At 40.3% G+C, this 24,993-nt stretch overlaps 1 protein-coding gene across 5 annotated transcripts in view; it reads right to left on the bottom strand.

Moving 5' to 3' along the window:
• Positions 1 to 24,993, bottom strand: part of CEP128 (centrosomal protein 128) — a 323,574-nt gene that overhangs the window by 272,933 nt on the left and 25,648 nt on the right. For all 5 annotated transcript variants that reach the window (XM_060261805.1, XM_060261808.1, XM_060261806.1 and 2 more), the window contains exon 8: positions 5,384 to 5,500. In XM_060261805.1, the coding sequence (XP_060117788.1) occupies positions 5,384 to 5,500 (117 nt within the window). The remainder of the gene's footprint in view (positions 1 to 5,383; positions 5,501 to 24,993) is intronic.

The following is a 24,993-nucleotide window of genomic DNA, read 5'->3' as shown; positions in this document are numbered from 1 at the left end:
AGAAGCCATGTTAGATCAGGCCAATGGCCCATCCAGTCCAACATTCTGTGTCACACAGCGGCCATATATATATATATATATATATATATATATATATATATATATATATATATATATATATATATATATACACACACACACACACACTGTGGCTAATAGCCACTGATGGACCTCTGCTCCATATTTTTATCTAACCCCTTCTTGAAGGTGGCTATGCTTGTGGACGCCACTACCTCCTGTGGCAATGAATTCCACATGTTAATCACCCTTTGGGTGAAAAAGTACTTCCTTTTATCCGTTTTAACCTGTCTGCTCAGCAATTTCATCGAATGCCCACGAGTTCTTGTATTGTGAGAAAGGGAGAAAAGTACTTCTTTCTCTACTTTCTCCATCCCATGCATTATCTTGTAAACTTCTATCATGTCACCCCTCAGTCGACGTTTCTCCAAGCTAAAGAGCCCTAAGCGTTTCAACCTTTCTTCATAGGGAAGGTGTTCCAGCCCTTTAATCATTTTAGTTGCCCTTTTCTGAACTTTCTCCAATGCTATAATATCCTTTTTGAGGTGCGGCGACCAGAACTGCACACAGTACTCCAAATGAGACCGCACCATCGATTTATACAGAGGCATTATGATACTGGCTGATTTGTTTTCAATTCCCTTCCTAATAATTCCCAGCATGGCGTTGGCCTTTTTTATTGCAAACGCACACTGTCTTGACATTTTCAGTGAATTATCTACCATGACCCCAAGATCTCTCTCTTGGTCTGTCTCTGCCAGTTCACACCCCATCAACTTGTATTTGTAGCTGGGATTCTTGGCCCCAATGTGCATTACTTTGCACTTGGCCACACTGAACCGCATCTGCCACGTTGACGCCCACTCACCCAGCCTCAACAGATCCCTTTGGAGTTCCTCACAATCCTCTCTGGTTTTCACCACCCTGAACAATTTAGTGTCATCCGCAAATTTGGCCACTTCACTGCTCACTCCCAACTCTAAATCATTTATGAACAAGTTAAAGAGGATGGGACCCAGTACCGAGCCCTGCGGCACCCCACTGCTTACCGTCCTCCACTGCGAAGACTGCCCATTTATACTCACTCTCTGCTTCCTATTACTCAGCCAGTTTTTGATCCACAAGAGGACCTGTCCTTTTACTCCGTGACTCTCAAGCTTTCTAAGGAGCCTTTGATGAGGAACTTTATCAAAAGCTTTCTGGAAGTCAAGGTAAACAACATCTATCGGGTCTCCTTTGTCCACATGTTTGTTCACCCCCTCAAAGAAATGTAACAGGTTAGTGAGGCAAGATCTTCCCTTGCAGAACCCATGCTGAGTCTTCCTCAATAACCCGTGTTCATCAATGTGCCTACTCATTCTGTCCTTGATAATGGTTTCTACCAACTTTCCCGGTATTGAAGTCAGACTGACTGGCCTGTAATTTCCCGGATCTCCTCTGGAACCCTTTTTAAAGATGGGGGTGACATTTGCTACCTTCCAGTCCTCAGGAACGGAGGCAGATTTCAATGAAAGATTACAGATTTTTGTTAGAAGATCCACAAGTTCAACTTTGAGTTCTTTCAGAACTCTCGGATGTATGCCATCCGGACCCGGTGACTTATTAGTTTTTAATTTGTCTATCAGTTGTAGGACCTCCTCTTTTGTCACCTCAATCTGACTCAGGTCTTTCAACACCCCTTCCAATATTAGTGGTTCTGGGGCGGGCAAACACTTCTCATCTTCCACGGTGAAGACGGAGGCAAAAAATGCATTCAGCTTCTCAGCCATTTCCCCATCCTCCTTCAGTAATCCTTTTACCCCATGGTCATCCAAGGGCCCCACTGCTTCCCTGGCTCGTTTCCTACTTCTAATATATTTGAAGAAATTTTTATTGTTTGTCTTTATGTTTTTTGCAATATGCTCCTCATAGTCCCTTTTTGCCTGCCTGATCACAGTCTTGCATTTGATTTGCCACTGCCTGTGTTCCCTTTTATTAATCTCACTTGGACTGGTTTTCCACCGCTTAAAGGAGTCCTTCTTACCTTTTACAGCTTCCATTACTTTGTTTGTTAACCATGCTGGCCTCTTCTTATACCTGTTTGTGCCTTTCCTAACTTGTGGTATGTATTGCCTAAGAGTGCAATACTGCCTAAGAGTGCAATACTGGGCAAAAGGGTACAAAGGCAATTAAACTGCAAAATAGCAGCTCTCCAAAGTGATATGGGAGGTGAATTTTTGAGTAAGAGCTTTGAGACCTATTTAAAGGAGGAAGGCATTAATCACAAAGTTGCCAACGTCTCCTCTCCAGCCAAAAACGGCATGGCGGAGCGCAGAGGCGGCGTCCTCCAAACCATATGCCATGCTTTACTGGCAGACAGTGCACTGAAATTGGCATATTGGGGAGAAGCATTAAAAACAGCTTGTTTTATCTCTAATAGATTATGGACTCAGGCTCTGGATGATATACCATATAGGGTACTGTATGGGAAAAAGCCAAACCTTGACTACCTTAGGATCTTTGGGTCTAAGGCATGGGTGAATATTCCTCTGGACAAGAGGAGCAAAGGGGGAGCCAGAGCCAGAAAGCTATTATTTGTAGGCTATCAGAATGGCATGAAAGCATATCAGTTTATGGACTCGAATGATATGGTGAGGTTTAGTGGAGCAGCTTTGTTCTGTGAGGATGATAGCTGGACTAGAATCCATGCCAACGAAATGCCTAAGAGTGTTGAATTACAGCTATCTCTACATAGTGAGGAGGGGCACGGTGATGTAAACAGAGAAGCTCCCTCACTGAAACAGAGAGAGGAAAGTGCTGGCAGTTCAGAGAGTATAAAGCAGGAAAGTTCTGAAGTTGTAAGTTGAAAAACGCCTGAGGTCAGAGTGTCTGCTAGAGAAAACAAGGGAAACCACCTAAACAGTATGGATATGACAGTGACATAAATTATCTGTCTAATGGGGAGCTCAGTGTTACCAGAGTGTACTGGATATAGATTATGGTACCTCTTCCACAGAGGAGGAAGAGTCACAAGCTAAGAGTTCTGAAAAGGTAGAGGCTTCAATAAGGTTTCTGGAAAACGGGCTGTATGTGCCAGCAGACTGGTAGTGTTAATGCATTGAATGTAACTCCAAAGACAATGCTGGCTGCTACAAATGTATTAATTAAAGAAATAAACTCAGAATGTCAAACCAATGTGTAAGCTCAAAGCTATAAAAATAATGTGCCTCTGTAATACAGATGATACGGTATGTGCTCTGGCAGAGCGGCCAGAGGAGAAGAAGGGATGAGCTGGGGGAGGCTACCTAAGTAAACTATCTAACTGATAAGAATGTACTTGGAACAGTAATTAAAGAACAGAACTAAATGTGTGCGCCAGCACAGAGTCTCAGAGGCAGTATACTGGATGGTGAGGATTGTATATCTGAAAGCAATGTAAAAATATGAAAGCAAATGTGAATGTAAACTGTGAATCAATGTTACTATAGAACATGTGTAATATGTAATATTAAGATATGCTGCAGCTATGTGCTTTATAAACTGAGGAGGGGTGTCATTATAATCAAAGCCAAGCAGTTTCTATGCACATGCTGGGAAAAGTGAAAGTAACAGAACTGCCAGGTAGATCATCTAAGTGACAGAAGGTGACTGGTTGCCAGATTGCATCAGCCTGGACAATGTCAGCATGACTCAGCAGCAAGCTGATTGGTTACTTGGGTGGATGGTGTGTATAAAGGTACAAAGGCACTTTACCAGGTGTGGGATATGCATGGTGGAGTTGCAGCGGAGCATTCTGTCGGTTTGGAGAGTAGAGATGTAAATAAATTGTATATAGTGGGTTTATCACTGCTGTGTGCAAGCCTGCATTCTTTGCGTCACTAAAGACCACCCTCACTAAGCACAGGCGCATCAACAGGCCAACGGTAGCTCTATAGATGTTTTATGCCTACAACTCCCATCATCCCCAGCCATTGGCCATGCTGGCTGGGGCTGATGTGAGTTGTAGGCAAAAAACATCTGGAGAGCTACCGTTGGCCACCCCTGCTATGTGAATGTCTTCAAGAAATGTGCATGCACACACAGTTTTCATCTTTAGCCTGGTTGGGAACCTAGTTGATTCAATTTTAAAAAGAGAAAAACTCTAGTGCAGGCAATATTAAAGGCAGAGTCACGTTAAATGTATGAAACGTATGTAATCAGCTTTGAGTCAACTTGAAAATTGAGTCTCAAAAAGTCAATAGTGAATCATTACTCCTTCAAGATGTATTCATATGTAGGTTGTTAAGTAATACCAAACTGTGCGTTGAGTTCCTGAATTGGGAAAATAGAAAGCATCCCCCCCCCAATTGTCCAACAATTTGAGAATTTATTAAGCAGAATTTAAATACCCTTAGTCTCCTCTAAACTCCAATAGATTACATGCTTTTACCAGCCTACCATGCAATTTAGAGACAGTAGGAGAGAATACGAATCTTTGACCCAAGAGCACATTAATTTAAAGAGCTAAGCATTACCTTCACCCATACTCAAGTGTGCGTTATCTTTTTAAGAAAGAGACCTCTGTGAGAGCCATTATTTCAAAAACTGTCAGTCTAAATTAATCCTTACCAGTTTATGCCGCACCATATAATCTGTATAATCTGCAATCACTTTTTTAAAAAAGTCACATAGGTCACCACATGTATTAAAAGCAACAAAATATGAAATTAAACTTTTCATATACTCGGTGAGGGACCACAGTAAAGGGAGAGACAGCAATCCAAATAATAGCCCAAGCAGTTAAATCAAATCTTGAATTATGAAGGCAAGTATTTGGTCTCCCTGGTTTCCCAAGTATTAGGGTGGAGCAAATTCGCTGTCTCTTTTTATGCATTTTGTGCACTCTTTAAAGAGAGGGTGAAAAGGGCCTTAATTTTCTTTTCAAAAGTGAACAATAGCACAGTTTGCCTCCACAGCATAACTCTTGTACATTGCCAGATGCCTCTGGCTTCAAGCACAGCTGATTATACAGAGAAAGAAACTGGCTACTTATTTCATCATAGTTAGGCTTTGAGAAACCAGTATTCACAAAGTGGTAGTCAACTCCTCCTTTAGTAGTTTCAAGCTTTGGTGTAACAAAAATATTTTCAAAGGCAGTTGTCTCCCCCCCTAAAAAACAAATACACACACACACAAAAATGATCTTTTGGGATGTCACTGAAGATTTCCCACCTCAGGAATGAGATCCCCTTTTATGTATAACTTTCTTGACACTTCACTTGATAACCTGAGAAAATTGCATTTGCAAGTAAGGCAGTCACTGTATACACAATTAGTTCACGTAAAACAGCTAACAAGGCCCCGGTCTTCAGTTCCAGGAGCATAAGAAGAGTTCTCTTTTGCATACCTCCTGCAGATGCACCGACATGTGTCCCAGCTGATCCTGGCGTCTTTCTACCAGCTGCCTTTCTGCATGGATTTCTCGTTCTATTGCCTGAAGCCTTCTCTCTACACGGTCAGACACCTTCCAAAACAAGAAGAAAAAGGATAATCCGGAGAACTGAATTCTGATTAAATGTTATTATCAATAGACCATAGTAGGTGAGTGAGAAGAGATCACTCCAGGTTCTTGCAGGGGGGAAATTTAACATAAAAATGAAGTCCGAAACAGAATTCTGTATTTGCAAAGACTTCAACGGAAATGGAATTGATTGATTCCTATTTAAAAAATGCTTCCTGGAAAACCAGACTTATCCTGATCATTGACGATTTATTATATTGTAATTTATCTATGCCTATTCAGTGATAGAATGGGTTACATTTTAGCAGCTGAAGGCTAAAAGCAGTTATCTGATTGACTTCAGGTTGAACTACACAATGTGCTCTGCAGGGCTGCTTTTGAAGACTGTTGAGAAGATTCTAGTGGTTCAAAACCCAGCAGCAAAACTGCCAGCAAGCAGGAGTGACAAGATTCACCTACCTCTAAAAATCTGCAACAATTTCTAAGGATAATTCAAAGCACTGGTGATTTCCTAAAGGTCTTCACAGTCAGGAAGAAGAGTACTTGACAGGACAGTGTCTTCACACATACCAACCTGGCCCTGCTCAAAGGCCTGCTCTGTGACTTGAGGAGGTATTAGGGACAGTGCCTTTTCTGCCGTCACTCTCTAAAACTGTCAAAGTCTCTGGGGCTGCGATCATACACACTACATAATGCACTTTCAATCCACTTCCAATGCACTTTCCAAAACGCAGCTGGAAAGTGCATTGAAAGCGCATTATTTAGTGTGTGTGATCACAGCCTCGGTGTCTTTGGTGTACTGAGTGAAGAGGCTTTTATATTCCTAGGCTTTTTAGAAGAACTGCTTCCCTTTCTGATATTTTACTTCCTACAATTTAATTAACTCTGGCAAAAATATTTAAAATATTTTACATTGATAATTAGATGCCACATTTGAAAGTTTCACATTTTCTAGTTTTACCTGCTGAGGAACTTCATTGTATGTCTGCTTTTTTAAAAAATGCTCATTTTTATCCAATGACATTTTATTGTCTCATGGTTTTATAGAAACTTTGAGAGCCACCTCAAGAATGTTTTCTAGAGAGACAGGGTACAAGCGTTCAAAATAAATAATGAGCAGGAATTAGTGAAATCGGCGGCCATCAAGGCAAGGTGCAATTAAAAGATTCTGCTGTTGCACAGTCCAAGTGTGGTATGGTAACTGGTGCAAAGAATCTCAACTTTCTTATTAAGAAACAGGTTAACCTCCTAAGAATATGCAGATGATGATGATGACAATGACGGCAATGAATTTATATCCAGCCCCATACTCTGAATCTCAGAGCAGTCACAATCTCCTTTACCTTCCCCCCACACACACACACACACAACAGATACCCTGTGAAGTGGGGGGGGGGCTCAGAGAGCTCTTACAGCAGCTGCCCTTTCAAGGACAACTCCTACAAGAGCTATGGCTGACCTTTAGAATATGTAGGCTACAGTGAAGCCAGTAAGGAGTTCTAGCATGGAATTGAGTACTGTAGCAGTTAAGGGCAGCAAACTCTGATCAAGAGAACCAGGTTTGATTCCCCACTGCTCCTCCACACAAAGCCTGCTTGGTGACCTTGGGCTGGTAACAGTTCTCTCAGAACTCTCTCAGCTTCACCTACCTCAAGGTGCCTGTTGTGGAGAGGGGGAGGAAATGTGATTGTGAGCCACTTTGAGACTCCTTAAGGTAGAGAAAAAAAGGGTATAAAAATCTCCTCTTCTTCTTCAACAACACTCCCTCCCGCAGTAATCAGCAGGATCAAAACAAACTAGACAGATAGACAACTTAATCTCAGAGTGTCACAAACACCTCTGCTCACAAAACAGAGCTTTGCCACCACTCCTCCTCTCTGCAGCCCCAGTTGTGTATGCACATACTAGCATGCACATACAAAAATCTATTCCTGAGAGTCAGGGCATCCACAGGGATGCAAGGCAAGAAATTTAGTGAGAAGAGGGGATCGGCAAGAGCACCCTTCTGCTCGTGCAAATGGAGTGGTGGCATTACCCAAATAGGCAGTTGCCTAATTAATTGGGGAAATTAGCTTTAGGAGACAGAGCAAGAGGTGGCAATGGGATTCACCACCAATGTTTATGGGGATTTTCCCCCTTAAGAAATAAAACAGGCAGAGATTCAATCAGAAAGGTTTTTAAAAGAAAAGAATAAAATAAAAAGTTACACAAAATAAGCACACACACAGAGCCAGCTAAGGAAAAACAGTGGAAAGGGGAAAAATGATTTCAGGGAGAGCTATAATTACCAGTCTCAAAGAAAGAGGTCCATGGAGGCAGCAATAAAATGACCAGCATTTTACGGAGAGAAGAACTAACACATTTGGAGTGTAAATATGGTTCCAAAAACACATACAGAAGAACAAGGAGGCCATGCTGTACTTGACTGTTTTAGTCCAAATGTTCCTCCTAAAGTTGTTAAAGCCCTTTAAGTATTAATTCATGTGAATATGCTCTTTCTTCCATTTGGTGAATTGCTTTGAGAACCTTTTTAGTTGAAAAGAAGCTAAGAGATGCATAAAATAAACCCATTAGAGTTCAACTTTCTGGGACATGGAAATCAAGTTTCTCATAGAACAGAATACAGCCCTGGTCATCACACTATTACCCCAATTCACTTAAGGAGATCCATTTGCAGAAATTTACACACATGCAATTGTTGGAGAATTAGCAGTGTATCTCCATCCACCCTACAATGTTCATCTGGATCTCACTGGAACCGCTGGATGCATCTTTATTATAAGAACATGATGCGCTGCTAGCCACCCACAAGGAGACTGAACTGCAGCCAAATAGTTATAAGACAGCTTTTTGTGAAACCACACTCATATTCCCATATACCACTGCCAGGATTCTCTCACATCATTTAAAGTTACACAGAGAGTCAAACTGTTATAGTTTCTCATCTCAAGCAATAAAACTATGACAGAATGAATCAGGGACTGCTCTAATATGATCAGAAGAATTCTGTGCTGTTTTTTTTCTCCCTTGCTTTAGAGAAAGAGCAACCCCCCCTCCTCTCACTTTAAATACTTGCAGACACTACCCTCTAGTGGTCAGCATCATTTAAACATGTTGTGCAAGCACTTAACTCTTTCTAATCGTGTGTGTGTGCATGTACACATATGTACATAGCTATTTTTTCATTTCCTTTACAATAGTACATTACTGACAAGGCAATACTGATCAAAGAATGCAAAAGTCTGACCCAGAATATGTTCACATGCAGTATTCTAGTATGATACCACTTTCATCAAAACTGATAAATTGTTCCGATTTTGGTTACACCTAATAAATGTCATCGCCTTCATTTAAGACTTTTTTTCATAAATACATTCTGCCTAAGGATTCATTCAACTTTGCATACACAATTTGTAATTACTCAAAGGTTCACAACAAAGAGTCCATATTTTGCTTTTGGGCCAGGTAATGCACACAACAAAAATTGATCTCAGGTTCTTCCAGATCCCAAATGCCATAGTGTCACATATATACTCAATAACCATATCCCCTAAATTAATAGTGTGGGCAATCCAATTACATGCGTTCATAGTATGCATGTACATTAAGCAACATAATATGCGCGTACATTAAGCAACTATCGCTGCAATCCTAGACAGTTATAACCTTCTACACTCGCTGACTTCAATAGACTTAGAAGGGTGCAATTTTGCTTACAATTGCACAGATTTATCTATTCTAGTCAACCTCTGAAGAGCAAGAAACCATTATCTAAGTAGCTGGAGCAAGCACAAAGCATCCATGGGAAGCACACCACTATCTATAGTTTTATCTATTCTATTCACCCTTTGGAAGACTAAGATACCATTAACAAATCATTCCTTCACTGCACCTTCTTCAGAATAAAGAAAATTAATCCAGTGTCTGAAAAGCCAACTTCCACTCCCCTGCTTTTAACTCCAGAGTAAAAGTTCTGTATAACTATATTTAATTGGGCTCAAGTAATCTGAAATCTGGACTAATAAAAGGATGTGCCCATCTATGGTATACGTCACAGGAAAAAAAGCTAAGAGCCCAAAAATTGGCCATTTGTTTTAGGATGACAAGACTTGGAGGGAATCGAGACATCCCAGCCCATGTTATCTGGAGAAAACCCTCTCCCTCCCCCCCTCATTGTTTTTCGCGATTGGAAGTTAAGGGTTCATTCTTTGTGGCAGGAATAACTCATCAGAAAACGAAGCTAGGAGCCCCAACATTGGCTACCAGCTTCAGGATGATAATGCAACTTACAGTGCCAAGAACATTGTGTGACGTAATTGCAAGCTACTTCATGCAGGACTCTGAAGAAGTGGCATAGAAAATACCCTAATAAAAAAATTTAAGTAGCAAGGAGGTGGATCTTTCTGGAGATAACCTGGGTCAGGATTCAGGAAGCCAGGAAACTAGAGGCAGCAAAGTAGAGAGTACCTCCCCTCCTTTAAACAAAAATCCTTTAGTTTGCAAAGTAACAGGTCTTGAATGCATGGAGCTGCCTGATCCTGAATCAGTCCATCAAATTCAGTACTGTCTATTCAGACCAGCAGCGGCTCTTTCTCAGGCTGAAGACATTCATATTGCCTCTACCTAATCCTTGGCGGGGAGGGCAGGGTATAAATAAAAACTTATTATTATTTTAACTGGAGATGCTGGGAACTGAACCTGGAACCTTCTGCATGCCAAGCAGATGCTCTGCCAGTGAGCCACAGCCCCTCCAAGGTCTTCTTAAGCATTATACACAGTGGAATAAGAGGAGGCAACTGTATTTAAGTACATAGATGTACTGGAGAAAAATATGCCCAACATGAGTTTTGTGATTAGCCCACTTAGCATGCAGGTACAGAGCCCTTATAGAACAACACTGCTAGTGCAGCAAGCTATGGTGGAGCAAGTGGGTGGGCTCTAGTCTTCTATAATTTAACATAGATGTGGGATGATTCCCACCCCCCTTCAGATATCCCTCCATGAAGATTTTTGTTCTCATTTTCAAAAGTGAATTCACACTTATTCAAGGACAAAGAGGCATACCTCAGTGATGTACCTGCCCTTGACTCTTCTCACACTGGTGTTAGGATGAGCTAAGGGTTGCGGACTATTTTAGCAGAGGATTCTGTTTCCAAATTGATAAAGGCATTCCACCAGAGGTGACCATACTGGATGTTTCTACTACCTTTGATACAATGGATCCTGCTACTGTAAAACAGGTGGAGACACTTATGTGGATGAAACAAATGGCTCTTAGCTAGTCTAGATAACATCTGTGAAATTAGGAATTGAAGCCAGGATCTGAAGTTGCTTTGTTAACATCAGTTTAGACAGTTTTAATGACATTTTAACATTATGAACATAGCACCCTAACTTAATCCTACTTTGTTTCCCACTGATGTTCTATGCCTGTCCCAAACCTGTTCTGTTCGTACACGATGTTTTGTTATCTTTATCAAGCTCATGCTTATGCCTAGGGTGAAAGCAATAGGAATTAATGGTTCCATTTAAAACCAGCAGCCTTGATAGAGGCAGCAAAACACAGGACACTGGTCATCAGGGACGGGCTTTTGGTGAATATTATTGGACTTTCAGATTTCCTTACTAATGATTTGAATCCTATAAGGCTATTTTTGCAAACTTGGTGTTAGGAATGTTTTTTATGTGAGGAAACCTAATGTTGTATGGCAGGGGCGGCCAACAGTAGCTTTCCAGATGTTTTTTGCCTACAACTCCCATCAGCCCCAGCTAACATGGCCAATGGCTGGGGCTGATGGGAGTTGTAGGCAAAAAAACATCTGGAGAGCTACTGTTGGCCACCCCTGCGGTATCTTTAAGAACATTCCTGCATGTGCTTTCAGTGAATGAGTCTTTGTTGTGGACTCTCTGGAATGTGTTGATGAGTCTTCACCATGGACTCTTTTTGAACGTTGTGGAAACTTCTAATACTTTTTAGATGTTTACAATAAATGATATCATTTTTTGGATATAACAGACGACATTTCCCTTTGTATTTGGTGATGCACTTTTACACAGGTGGGTCCCTCTTCTTTTTGTCTGTACCAACTATGGAGACACCTGGCAGGAACACTATAAAAAAACAAAAAAATTGCCTTTTGCAGTCTTGTCAGCAGGTTGCTTCTCCTTACACTCAGGTCCAAGTCTACCTGTTAACTGGCTCATCCTTCTAACCCACTTTTTATCCCATTCAAGTGCTTTCCATGCATGGCAGGCAAAGCAACATCAATGGAACCTGGACTTTCTTAGTGACCGGTATGATAGCAACAAAATGGTTTACAGAAGAACCCTATTTATGCTTATTCCACAGAGAAGAGAAATGGGGGGGAACGGGAGTTGATGGAAGGAATCTGAGTTGGTGAGGTAAGATGGAAAGAGAGCAAATGGGGGGGGGGACACAGCAAAGGCACCCAAACTGTGATCTACTTAGGCAAGCCATGATTCAACAATCACAAAGAAATCACATGGACAGCTTACTTTTAACTGAACTAATCCACTGATTCTCAGGGAGAATGCTGTCACCCCAAACTCTTATCTTACCAGAATGCTTAGTGGTAATTAAAAATCAGATCCAAATGGATCACTTAAGAGAAGAGGCTTATGTGATATATATAAATCTTGAAACAACTGATGCTGCTCTATAAGTATCACTTACTTCAAGTGGAATATTCTCTACAAGGAGAATGCAAATTGCATTGCTGAGAAAGCCCTCTTCCTACTTTCTCTTTTGGAAAAAGAGAGTTAAAAGGTATCAAGGCATGGATGATTAATCTACGATTACTGAAAGTTAATTTCGGATTTATTTGAAGCCAAATTACTTTTCAAACAACGTTAGATGAAGGGCTGGCAAGCAACGTTCTCAAAAGAAAAACAACAACAACCAATCATTACAAGTACTTAAAAACCTGTATGCTAGAGTCAAGGGCAGTTAAAAGCCTAAGCAGCTGTAACAAAGCAACAGGGTTTGGATAAACTAAAACTGCAGTCCATAGTGCGCAATCAATAGGGATTTCATTCAAAGAACTAAGAAACAGGAAATCCCAAAATGGCCCCAAGTGTGAAAACGTAATGGGAAGAGAATATATTTTAAACACATTTAAGGATGTATGCCCACAGACCCACACATGTGGCCATAGTCTACGCATCAGAGGCAAGTTCTGCTTTTCATGTGCATGTACTCAACAGTTGGACAGAGATTCCTGGCTTAACCTGCGGCAAGAGTTGTGTCTTCCATGGCATTTTACACCACACACTGGCAGGATTCAGAAAACTTCTTCAAGCACACATAAATGCTTCCAAGTTCATCAGGAATCTCCTATTTTCTTCAAATCGCAGCTCCTTACAAGAGAGTTTCAGGGGACAGCCATGTTGATTATCAGTAGAACAGTTAGATTTGAGTCAAGTAGCTCCTAAGAAACTAGAAAGATTTGGGGGGTATAAGCTTTCAAGAGTCAAAGCTCTTGGTATCTGACAAAGGGAGTTTTGGCTCCTGAACACTTATAGCCCAAAAATCTCATTAGTCTCTAAGGTACAACTGGACTTGAATATAACACTTCCTTACAAGGTGTAGAAATTGGTTCCCAAGCTTATGAGTTTCATTTACAGCCTAAATGGATGCCATAAAGAAGGGAAGTACCATCAGAAGCCCCATGACATGCAAAGAAATTCCCAGTATGGCCCTTGGGATCCTAGTAGGGTTGCCAACCCCCAATGGGGGCAGGGGATCCCCCTGGCTTGGAGGCCCTCCCTCCTGCTTCAGGATTAATTGGGAGGGGGGGTTAAATGTTTGCTAGTCACTCCATTGTACCTTATGGACACTGGTCCCCATAGGGTATAATGGAGAATCGATCCATGGATATCTGAGACTCTAGGGAGGGGCTGTTTTTGAGGTAGAGGCACCAAATTTTTAGCATAGCATCTGATGCCTCTGCTCAACCCCACCCCCCCAAGTTTCAGAAAGATAGGACTGGGGGTCCAATTCTCTGAGCCCCAAAAGAAGGTGCCCCCCTCCTCCATTATTCCAAAAAAGGGAAGGCATTTAAAAGGAGAGTGGTCACTTTCAATGCGATGGTCAGAACTCTCTTTGGAGTTAAATTGTGCTTGTCACATCTTTGTTCTTGGCTCCACCCCCAAAGTCCCCAGATACTTCCTGTGTCAGACCTGGCAACCCTAGATCCTAGACTAAATGGACTGTAGCCAACAAAGGTGAGATAAGATGTCGTTATTTTTTTAAATATTTCTAATCTGCTTCCCCCAGTGCTCAGCACTCCTTACAATGAATAAGGAAATGCAAGTAAAAACCTCTAATTCCCAAAATGTGGGGAAAGGGGGTTGGGCACAGTAGAACCAAGTACTCAATGGCAACGTAACAGTCAGACTTCCACACCTCTTTTATAACCAACTAGTCAAACAGTTTCACATACAGCTGGAGTTTACATATGCTTGCATTTCATAAAGGAGGAACACGTATTTACTTCATCATTTAATACATCAAAGCAAGCAAACAACATGGGATGTTTTCACATTGCAAATGTTGTAACTATAGAAGGACGCAAAGTGTGGTCATCTGGGAAGAGTCACTTCCAAGAACACTAAGAAATCTTTTTTTAAAAGTTTTTTTAAAAGTTTTCTGACCACAGGAAAAGTCTTGCCTCTTCATAGAACAGTGTCAAAATCAGATTGCCATAACAACTTAAGTAGAGTATTTGGTGGTCTGTGAACCAAAGCATTGCCCCTTTCAGATATGGTCACCATGTGGATTGGAAGGACTGACAGTTGCTGACCTCCTGGTACAAATGGATTACAATGTCTGAAAATGGCTAATGTGGGAGCTACACTATTGTGCTTTAATCAAGGATCCCAGGCAATTATTCTCCAGTCTTAGGCTGGTTCTCTTACCTTGAAGAACAAAGCAGGAGTCAAGACCAACCAATTTTTTATTTAGAATGTAAGCTTTCGTGTACTCTGAAGCACACTTCATCAGACAAGGAATCCAGCACAGTGAGCAATGCCATACATAGCTGGTAGGCAGTGGCCCAGAATGCAACATGGTACAGATTAAGTACCAATGACAGTGAAGTAAAATTATCTAGTAGGCAGTGGTTTATAATGTAAAATGGTACAATGAATAGTAAAATTAACAAATTGAGCAAACCTTTGATCTGAGTAGCATGAGCATGTGAAAGCAACAAAACAGTAGTATGTCAAAATGTGAGATTGTCTGTCAATGACAATGGGAGATGGGTTCAATATATGTAATGGGATAAGGAACCAAAGTCCCTGTTTGAGTGTGTCAATACAGTTAAAAGGGAAATACATTGGATAGTGATGTTCTTGTCCACCTAATTTACTTTTTAACACGTAAACATCATTCTAGTTTGCCATAGGAAAAAGGAATACAATAAAATATAGTAAAAATGGGTAAAGCATATGTAATATATACAGCCAATATCCCTATTTTGAGTATGTCAAAACAAATAATTATACTGATACACATTTCTAAAAGAGAAACACATTGGAATACTGTGGATGCATAGCTATACTCACTGAGAGTATAGAATATAGAAAACAGGGCTTTTTTGTAGAAAAGCCCAGCAGGAACTCATTCACATATTAGGCACATCCAATGTTCCCTCTAAGCTGCAGAGTCTTGTGAGCAAAAATTCTACTTTGTGGGCTACTGGAATTAGTTGTGAGCCACTGCATAGGTTAGTGTGCTCTATGGCCATTTTTTGTAAGCTAATACAAAAATGTGTGAGCTGGAGCCTAAAAATCTGTGAGCTAGCTCACACTAACTCAGCTTAGAGGGAACACTGGCCACATCCTCTAGCACCAAGCCAGTCAGAACTGTGTTCATGCTCCAAAAAAAGCCCTGTTGAAGAATATGTGCAGAAACCTCAGTTCGCAGAACTATGAAGTTCATTAAAGAACTAAGATTTCCAACATATTTGCCCAAGGATGTTTAAATGGTCCATAGTCATTCCAAAACAGATTGTTCCTTATGGCCATGCAGTATGAAAATTCTGGTGTAGCTTACAAATATTAAAAGTCAGGAACGTACTGATATTAAAGCTGAAATGAACTACACAGGTGCTACTTTTTAAAAACACAATTGTTATAAGTCTACAATATGTGTCCCTATGGAAAAGAAGAAGATCCATACAGACTGACAAAAACATACTATTGCGCTGCTATTGCAATATTAATCCAGTATTTCTTGCTCATCTACTGAATAGTCAGCAGCTATATTTCCCAATTTCCTCTTATAAATACATATACTTCCAAGAGACATGCTAAATAATTTAAACATCATTACTTGGACCTCTGAACAGGCCACTTTTCTTATATGATTCATTTTCCCTCTTCCAATACTTTGCATACATTCAACTAAACTAAGCTATTTAGCATCATTTTTTGCATTTGCCTTTGTACACAATTTTTAATGCAATGTAATGGGTATATTCATAGATCAAGGCTTAGTCATATTTTATTGTTCCATTCATAGTTCTAATTCTCATTTTCCAGAATCAAATACAAAGGGAAGAAATCACTCTTAGGTGTATAGCACATAATCAGCCTTCCCACAACCTACTTTTATGACTATTCCATAGTATTCTATAACACTGATTTGCCATCTTTTAACTTTCTCTAATATTTAGACTGAAAATTTGGATTGCTATATAAACAATTTTCAAATGTTATGATTTCACACTGGATAGCTTTATCCTAATTTATCATTATAAGCGTTTATTTTCCAATCGGAAATGACAGAATCATGAATACTTTATTTTATTCACCATTACAATCTTATTCAAAGTTGCTAAGTTCGGATAAACATTTTACCTCTTCTGTTGTATATTTTAAAAAACCTCTTATTTGAAGATATTGGTAAAAAGGGACACAACATTTTAACAAAAAATGTTTAAGTGGGTTTTTTTGTAACATTATGAACAGATGAGCCTACCTACCATGTAGCAACAACAACAGGCCATCAAGTCACAACCCACTCATGTCAACTCATCAAGCGGTTTTCACGGTAAGAGATGAGCAGAGGTGGTTTACCACTGCCATCCTCTGCATGGGAACCCTGGTTTTCCGTGGTAGTCTCCCATCTAAGTACCAACTGTAGTCAACCCTGCTAAGCTTCCGAACTCAAGCTATAGCCTGGACTATTCAGGCTGCTATCTATCTCATATTTCATATATAAATCAAATGTTCATATTTAATTAACAGTCTCAGCCATCACTTTCGGAATCAGTTATTTCAATTTTATTTTCTCCTTCATTTATTTACTATTTTCAAACCATATTGGCTGGAAAGTTATTATTTTCCTGGAGACTCCTTTATGTTTTTTAATAGCTTAACACAGGGGTAGGGAACGTCTGGCCCAAGGGCCGTTTACGGCCCTTGAGATCACTTGGTCTGGGCCAAGCCAAGTCACGTGGCAGCCTCCCTGGGGCCCAGCTGACCAGCCAGGATCACAGCAGGGCCTGGAAAAGTTACTATCACAGTTCAGGTAAGTTTTCCCCTCATTTCTTTACTTCCCTTTCTATTTCTTTCCCCCATTTCTTTATTTTCCTTTCTTCCCCCTGTTTATTTCCCATTCTTCCCCCCCCCCCTCTCTCTCGACTGAGTGGTTGGCATTGTGAAGGAGTGCTGCTGGGATACGTGGGTGCCTTTAAAGGTCTGCTGGGAGCAGCTGCAATTTCCGCACGAAGGGTGGGAGGGAGGTGAGAGGGGTGGGTGGTGGAAGCCAGCTACCATCAGTTCAATTTGCACTTGATTATCCCAGATGGTGTGGCCTAATATGCTAATGAGTGTGTGACCTAATATGCTAATATTAGGGGATGTAGTCTAATATGTTAATGAGTTCCTGCTGGGCTTTTTCTACAAGGAAAGCCCTGGACCTAGGCATTTGCCTAGAGTTGCAGGCCAGGTGTGTGTGTGTGCGCGCCAAATTAGGCTCTTCCCACATGACAACAGATTAATTTTGCCGGCCTGAATCGTTCTCCCTCGGCGGAGCACTGTTTTTTAAGTTTATAATTTTGATTGGTCTGCTAATAATGTTATAAATATCCAAATGGCCCTTGGCAGAAAAAAGGTTCCCCACCCCTGCCCTAGAACTACCGGTCTCTTCTTTAACCATAACGAAGCAAATATTATGTTGAGCTTATTAAACTGTATCAGTTCACAACCATTCAGTTAAATCTGATTGCCTCAAAGCAGAATCATAAAGATTTATATTTAACATGCTACAGTCACCATTACCAATGTAGACAAAAATTACAGAAAGTCACATGTGTTTACTGGAAATGGGAGGGGGGTAATCTTTTTTATGAGGAACAACTGCCACCAACTAGTAAACAAGTTTTTAAAGGTGATAGGAAAATAATAACATTCATTTATTCAATAGAAAAGAAAATCTAGAAGCCCTCACACTCTCCTCAACACCTGTCTGACAGCTGAATTATTTTCGAATTGCTAGCTTCCTGATGCGGTTGGTGGTTAGGCCATTTCCTATCGCAAGTTTCTTAGCAACCCTAGAGTTAAGACTTCCCTTTCTGTTTTGCTCTTTACCTTTCTAGCCATCATAAGTAACTTTTAAATTAGTTTTAGAGCTGTGTAGTCAGTTGAGTCATGCGCACTGCATAGGTAAGAGGTGTCAGAACTGGAAACATCAAAGGGCACCTGCAGATGTTTGTGAGTGGTTAAAGTTCACAAATATGGAGTCGGTTGTGCTAACTGAGTACCATTCTAGCTAAGCATATAGATAAAGTTGCAAGTTCTGACAAGAGGAAGTGTTGCTGGGCGGAGATATTTGTGACCTTTACCTTATATGGTCATAGCCTCAGCCTAATCGGTCGTGGAAACCAGAATGTGCGCTCTGCGTCCAATGGCAGGTTGCCACAGAGCAAGAGAGGGATGACGCTTCGGGGACCCTATAAAAGGCGATGGCTTGGCCAAAACAGACAGAGAGATGACTCTGCCCTTTGTCTCTCTCTCCACTTTTGCAAAGGTGAAAATAAAGCTGCTTTTCTCTGAACAACATGTCTCTGCCTGTAATTGGTATCTGGAAGAAGGGGCATTGCCCCAAAAACCGGTTGACAAAGGTAATTTAAAAAAAAAATACTGTTGGTTTCTCTAACTCTGTCACAAGCAGAGGACTAGGGAGAGCCTTCTACAGGCTGCCACCTGTTAGGATCTCTCCTCAGTTGCAGCCTCTCTCCAGCCCAACCTTTTTAGAGAGAACTCTCCCAAACACAGCCGCTCTGGAGAGAACAACCTTCTCTCTCCAGTTGGGCCTTTTATTCTTTCCTCCCAGCTCCCATCCCTCTGATCTTCACTGGGCAAATTTTCCCTCCAAAACTTCTGCCCACCCAATCAGAGGGACAGAAGGGATCCTGGGAAAAGTAGGCCCTGTAGCTACTTTAATACAGGCTTCCCTGAGCCTGTTGGCCTCACTAGGCCTAGGATCATGACAAATTCCATTGAGGAAGTGTAGATTTTTTGGCAATATATTGTTGTAATTTGATGAACAGTGCTGCTGTCTCACATTTAGCAGGCAGAATGAGAGTTGAAACGGGCAAGTAATTACCAATCCCATGAAAACTGGGTACCAGTCTTAAAATTCTTGCATTTGGCATTGAGAAATGTATTTCATTCTGCAGCCCTATCAAAGGAATCAGAGTTTCATTTATTTGTTTTTTATTCCACCTGTCCTCCAAAGAGCTCATGAGAGGAACTGAAATTGTCACAAGACTTCATTTTTGCTCTAGCAGACTAACATACACATTCCAGTAGAAAAGACTTCATAAAAGATGGCATGAAGAGGTTATAAATGCCACTGCAATTCTGAAGACAAGAACAGTTCTGACTATGTACATTCATCATTAATACTAATTTTAAAATGTAAAAGCACAGCTCACAAAATACAAGTTGCTCTTCTGGCACACATTCATAGGATCTCCACAGACTTAATTAAGAATAATTAATTGCCGCAGATCAACAAGTAGAAACAAACAAAATGCATGCCACAAAATGTCTTTGTTCTTTTACTCTGGCAACTACAGATTAGATTTAATTACTACACTGAAAGTACTCACTAACATGTTAACATTATATGGCATTGTGTAGTAATTGGTGGAAACAATGAAAACTTAGAGTTCGAACAAGCATCCTTCATCTCTGCATGTCCCTAGTTTTCCAAACACTGCTGGAAATGAAAGAAACTCTTAACTGTGAGCACAGATTACTGGGTAAATGTGGAGGTAGCAAAAATGCTAGATTTTGAAGTTTTACTTTCTAAAGGTATGGCTGACATTAAGGCAGTCTCCAAGATCACACTTCCAACTTGCCTTAATGCAAAACTTAAAAAGAACATAGAAAAAAAATCCCAGATCAGCACCAACTTATCCCTCACTATCTCATTCTTGCCCCTCCTACTTACTCATGCACAATATTCTATGATTAGGAAACCTCTTCTTTTCAAGTCATTTCTCGATCAAGCCTTAAGACTCCTGCCAGTACTGCCCCACAAACGGGTAATAAAAAGCGTAACTTTTCCCTCTTACCTATGACATACCAACAGAAGAAAGTGGGGTCATATATATGAAAATTGGGGATGGTGACTAAATCTTGCATGTGCAGGTTAAGTGCTGTTAAATTCCTTCCAACTTATTGTGACCTTACAAATTAACAACCTGCAAAACATCCTACTGTTGACAGCCTTGTTCAGGTTTTGCAAACTGAAGGGTCTTCCTCTTTTCAACTTTTCCTCCTAGCATTATTGTCTTTTCCAGTGATTCTTGTCTTATCATAATATGACCAAAGTCTCAGCTGAGTCATTTTAGCTTCTAGGAAGAATTCAGGTATCTTATGATCTAAATGTAAAAGGTAGTCCCCTGTGCAAGCACCAGTTGTTTCCGACTCTGGGGTGACATTGCATCACAACTTTGTCATGGCAGACTTCTTTACGGGGTGATTTGCCATTGCCTTCCCCAGTCATCTTATGATCTAGAATCCACTTATTTGTCTTTTTTCTATGCCCACAGCAATCTGCAGTATCCTTAAAACTCTCCTCCAACACTACATTTCAAAGGAACCAACTTTCTTCCTTCCTTTACTTTGTAGTCCAGCTTTCACACTAGGGCTGCCAGGTCCCCTCTGGCCACTGTTAGGAGATGGGCAGGGGTATAGCCCACCCCTCCAATATCCATGAATTTTCTAACCTGGAGTTGGCAACCCTATCTCCTTCCCTTTATCTGCCCCTCTGACTTCAGCTTTCCATCTCTTTCCTGCTCCCTGCAGCCTCTACATAAGAACATAAGAGAAGCCATGTTAGATCAGGCCAATGGCCCATCCAGTCCAACATTCTGTGTCACACAGCGGCCAAATATATATATATATATATATATATATATATATATATATATATATATATATATATACACACACACACACACTGTGGCTAATAGCCACTGATGGACCTCTGCTCCATATTTTTATCTAACCCCTTCTTGAAGGTGGCTATGCTTGTGGACGCCACCACCTCCTGTGGCAGTGAATTCCACATGTTAATCACCCTTTGGGTGAAGAAGTACTTCCTTTTATCCGTTTTAACCTGTCTGCTCAGCAATTTCATCGAATGCCCAGAGGACCTCGATTCCTTCACCTCCACCGGTGTTGTTCTTGCTGGCCTCAGCCACAGAGAACAACTGCCCCACCTGATACTCCTCCACAGAGCAAGGCAGCACTACCCGGAACTCTTTGATGAGCACCATTCTCCCGTCCCTCCAGCACCCCGCACGCCAAAAAGCACCAACCCCTCATAGGCCGTCTTTCTCCATAGTGTGTGGGGGGAAGGAACCAAAGCAGCTTGCATCATTCTCCTCTCACAACCCTGTGAGGTGAGTTTGGCTGGAAGTCTATGACTGGTCCAAAATCACTCAATCAGGTTCCACAGCAAGGACCTGGGTCCAGCAGACCCCACTCTGAAGCGCGCACTCCTATGCCCTCCTCAAACACCACCACAGACTCTCCAGAAATTTCTCACCAACCTGAAACTGGCAGTCGTAGCTAGGAGCGGCCCCATGAGTTCTGCCTCAGAGGCCTGTAGTGAGACCTTTCAGACCAACAGTATATCTCTGACAGACTGTTTAATAGGGAGGAGTTGTCAGCCATTACATCAGCTTACAGCATTCTCCTCTCTTCTCCCCCCTTTGATCTGAACAACAACAATCCCGTAAGGCAGATTAGGCTGATTTGAAATCACCCAGTCAGCTCCTATAGCCCTCACCCGGAAACTGACAACAGTGGTTCCCCAAGAGGAAAGGCCTCCCTCAGAGGCCTGCAGTGATACCTTAGGAATTTCCGACCAACCTGGAAAGATATAACTAAAGGCCTCTAGGTGAGTGCCCCCCAGCCTTGATGTCATCCCACCCACCCAAGTGAAGGCATTCACCCCCCACACACACTTCCTACAACAGGCCCTGAGGAGAAGCAGTACTGATCAGTAAGCTCTCTGTCAGCAGAGAACTGTCTCCCTTGGTCAGTGGCTTTCTGCTGGGGTTCTTGCCTGATGGGGCCGGTGGTGGGTGAGGGAGAGCAGAATCAGCCAATGGCACAGCAGAGACAGTGTGAGCCAATCCTGTGCAGGCTACATCCAACAAATGAAAATCCTCAGAACTGCCACCACGGTTGGGCTTTTATTTATAACTGATTATATATATATATATATATATATATATATATATATATATATATATATATATATATATATATATATATATATATATATATGTAATTAAATATATAAAGAGGCCCTTTACTATATATATATATATATATAGTAAAGGGCCTCTTTATATATTTAATTACATGAATCTATGATATAAGAATGGTTAAATACATAACAGTTCAACAAATAAGTATTTCGGGGGAACATCAGCAAAAAAAACAGCCTTTCCCAAAAATGCAGCTTTGCAGAGTTTTATTTGAAAAGCAACCCACAGAAAGTCTTAGAGCTATACTGAACAACACAACAAAGAATTCTAAGGCCCCCTCAAAGTAGCTCAACTGTCAGATAACAGATCATAGAACACTTTACACTATTGTAATGTCTTTGGATAGTTCAAAAAAGTGGAGGAACTGCTGTGTTTACCATTTTAAAAAGTGTTATTAGTTTCAGAAAAAGAAAGGGTAGAGGATAGGGGGGAATAGAGAGCACAATACATTTTAATCTTATTCTGCATAACGATACTTTCAGAAAATACAAGCTTACATCTACAATACTTTCTTTACCAAAGATTGTCTCATATTATTATCTCTAAACTAAACATTATCAACATTATAAAATTTTATATTATAAATCTTCTAGTTAAGTTATCTATTAGTTTTGACAATTCCAGTAAAGGCAATTTTGTAATATAAAATACAGGGAAAAAGAGAGAAATAAGTTCACACCAGAGAATCTTAAGAGTCTGGAGTGTCTAACCAGGCATAAAATTTCATCCAGTATTTTCTTGCTTCTTCCTTAGATCTCCCAGCCAACAGCTGGGATAGAAAGTCCAGCTCTGCTGTTTCCAGAATTTTTCCCACCAAGTCCATTTTCGTGGGAATTTCCTGAGATTTCCATCTCTGTGCCAAGAGAATCCTGGCTGCTGTGTTGAAATGTGCCAACAAATATTTCATTTCTTTGGAATAGTCCTCAGGAAATATATTCAATAAAAATAGTTCTGGTTTGAACTGGATCTTGTCTTCATAATCTTCTGTAGTATTTCATGTACCATTTTCCAATAACCCTTCACCGTCTCACATGTCAACCACATATGATAAAAAGAACCAACCTGTTTAGTGCATTTCCAATATTTGTTAGACATATTAGTATAAATCTTACACAATTTCTGTGGGGTCAAGTACCATCTATAAAATATCTTGTACAAATTTTCTTTAAAAATTACTGACCTAGTTAATTTAACATTGAACTTCCACAGTCTCTCCCATTCTTCTAATGTAATATTATGACCAAAATTTCTCACCCATTGAACCACACAATCTTTTACAACTTGTGTCTTCATCTGAAGTAGATATGCATATAATTTGGAGATTAGCTTTTTTTGTGGACCCAAAAATATTTTGTCAAATGAATATTGTTCTGTATTGAAACCTGGCGTCTTGTCTTTGGCATACCTAGATTTAACTTGCATTCTCAACCACCAGTTCATTTTGATGTCCATATTTTTCAACTCTTCTCTGGTTTTCAACTGATTATTTTTTTCCCAACAGGTCATCATACCTATAATTCTGATTTGGTTTTAGAAGATTTGGATGAGTAAATGCTTCTACTAGAGAGACCCATCTTGAAATTTTTTGATAAATTCTGATTTTTAACCATGACCATGTGTGGTACAAGGATTTTCAAAACCAATGGTTCTTAAAATAAGAATGGCCTTCCAGTCTTTGATACCATAGATATGCATGCCACCCCATAGTTAAATCATGTCCCTCTAACAACAATCGTCTCTTATCATTCAATAGTATCCAGTCTCTTACCCACAAAAGCACAGAAGCTTTGTAATTTAATTGCCAGTCTGGAAGGCTGCTCTTAATACCTGAGCATACCTGCTCTTAATTTAGAGTCTTGCAATGTCTTTAGTTTGATTCTAGGTTTTTTGCCTTGCCAAACGTATTTAGAAACCATCTTGTTCAGTTCTTGAAAAAATCCACTATTTAAAAATACTGGAATAGTTTGAAACAAGACTAATAGCCTTGGGAGGATATTCATCTTTATTACGGCTATTCTTCCCATTAAGGATAGATTTAAGTCATACCATTTTTCCAAGTCTTTTTTAATTTCTCTAAGTAGTTTATCATAATTGTCTGTTTTTAAATTGCTACACTTATTTGAAATAAGGACACCTAGATATTTGATTCTTTTCTCATACAAAACCCTTGATTTTTGCTGAAAAAACTGAATTTGTTCCATCATCATATTCTTTGTCAAAAATTTTGTTTTGTGGTAATTGATCTTCAATCCTGCCCAGTAGTCAAATTGTTTAATCTTGTTTATAAGACAGTCTATTGGTTGCTCTAGTATGAAGACTAAGTCATCTGCAAAGGCTCTGAGCTTATATTGTTCATCTTTTATCACAGCTCCCTTTATATTTGTATCTTCCCTTATTTGATTATTCAATACCTCTAGAGATAAGATAAAAAGTAGAGGTGACAATGGACAGCCTTTTCTTGTACCTTTTTGAATATTAATTGCACCTGTTAATTTGCCATTCACTGTCACCCTTGCACTTTGAGAAGAATATATTGCTTTTACTGCTCTCAAAAAATTTACCACATTCCATACCTTTCAGTTGTTGTAGCATAAATTGCCAACGAACATTATCGAAGGCCTTCTTAGCATCCAAACAAATTAGAGCCAATTGTTTCTCTGGATGAGTTTTATAATA

Source organism: Heteronotia binoei, chromosome 21 (genome assembly GCF_032191835.1).
Source record: "Heteronotia binoei isolate CCM8104 ecotype False Entrance Well chromosome 21, APGP_CSIRO_Hbin_v1, whole genome shotgun sequence".
Lineage (NCBI taxonomy): Eukaryota > Metazoa > Chordata > Lepidosauria > Squamata > Gekkonidae > Heteronotia > Heteronotia binoei.
The sequence above is the reverse complement of the archived record's forward strand: the minus strand, read 5'-3'. Positions and strand labels throughout refer to the sequence as shown.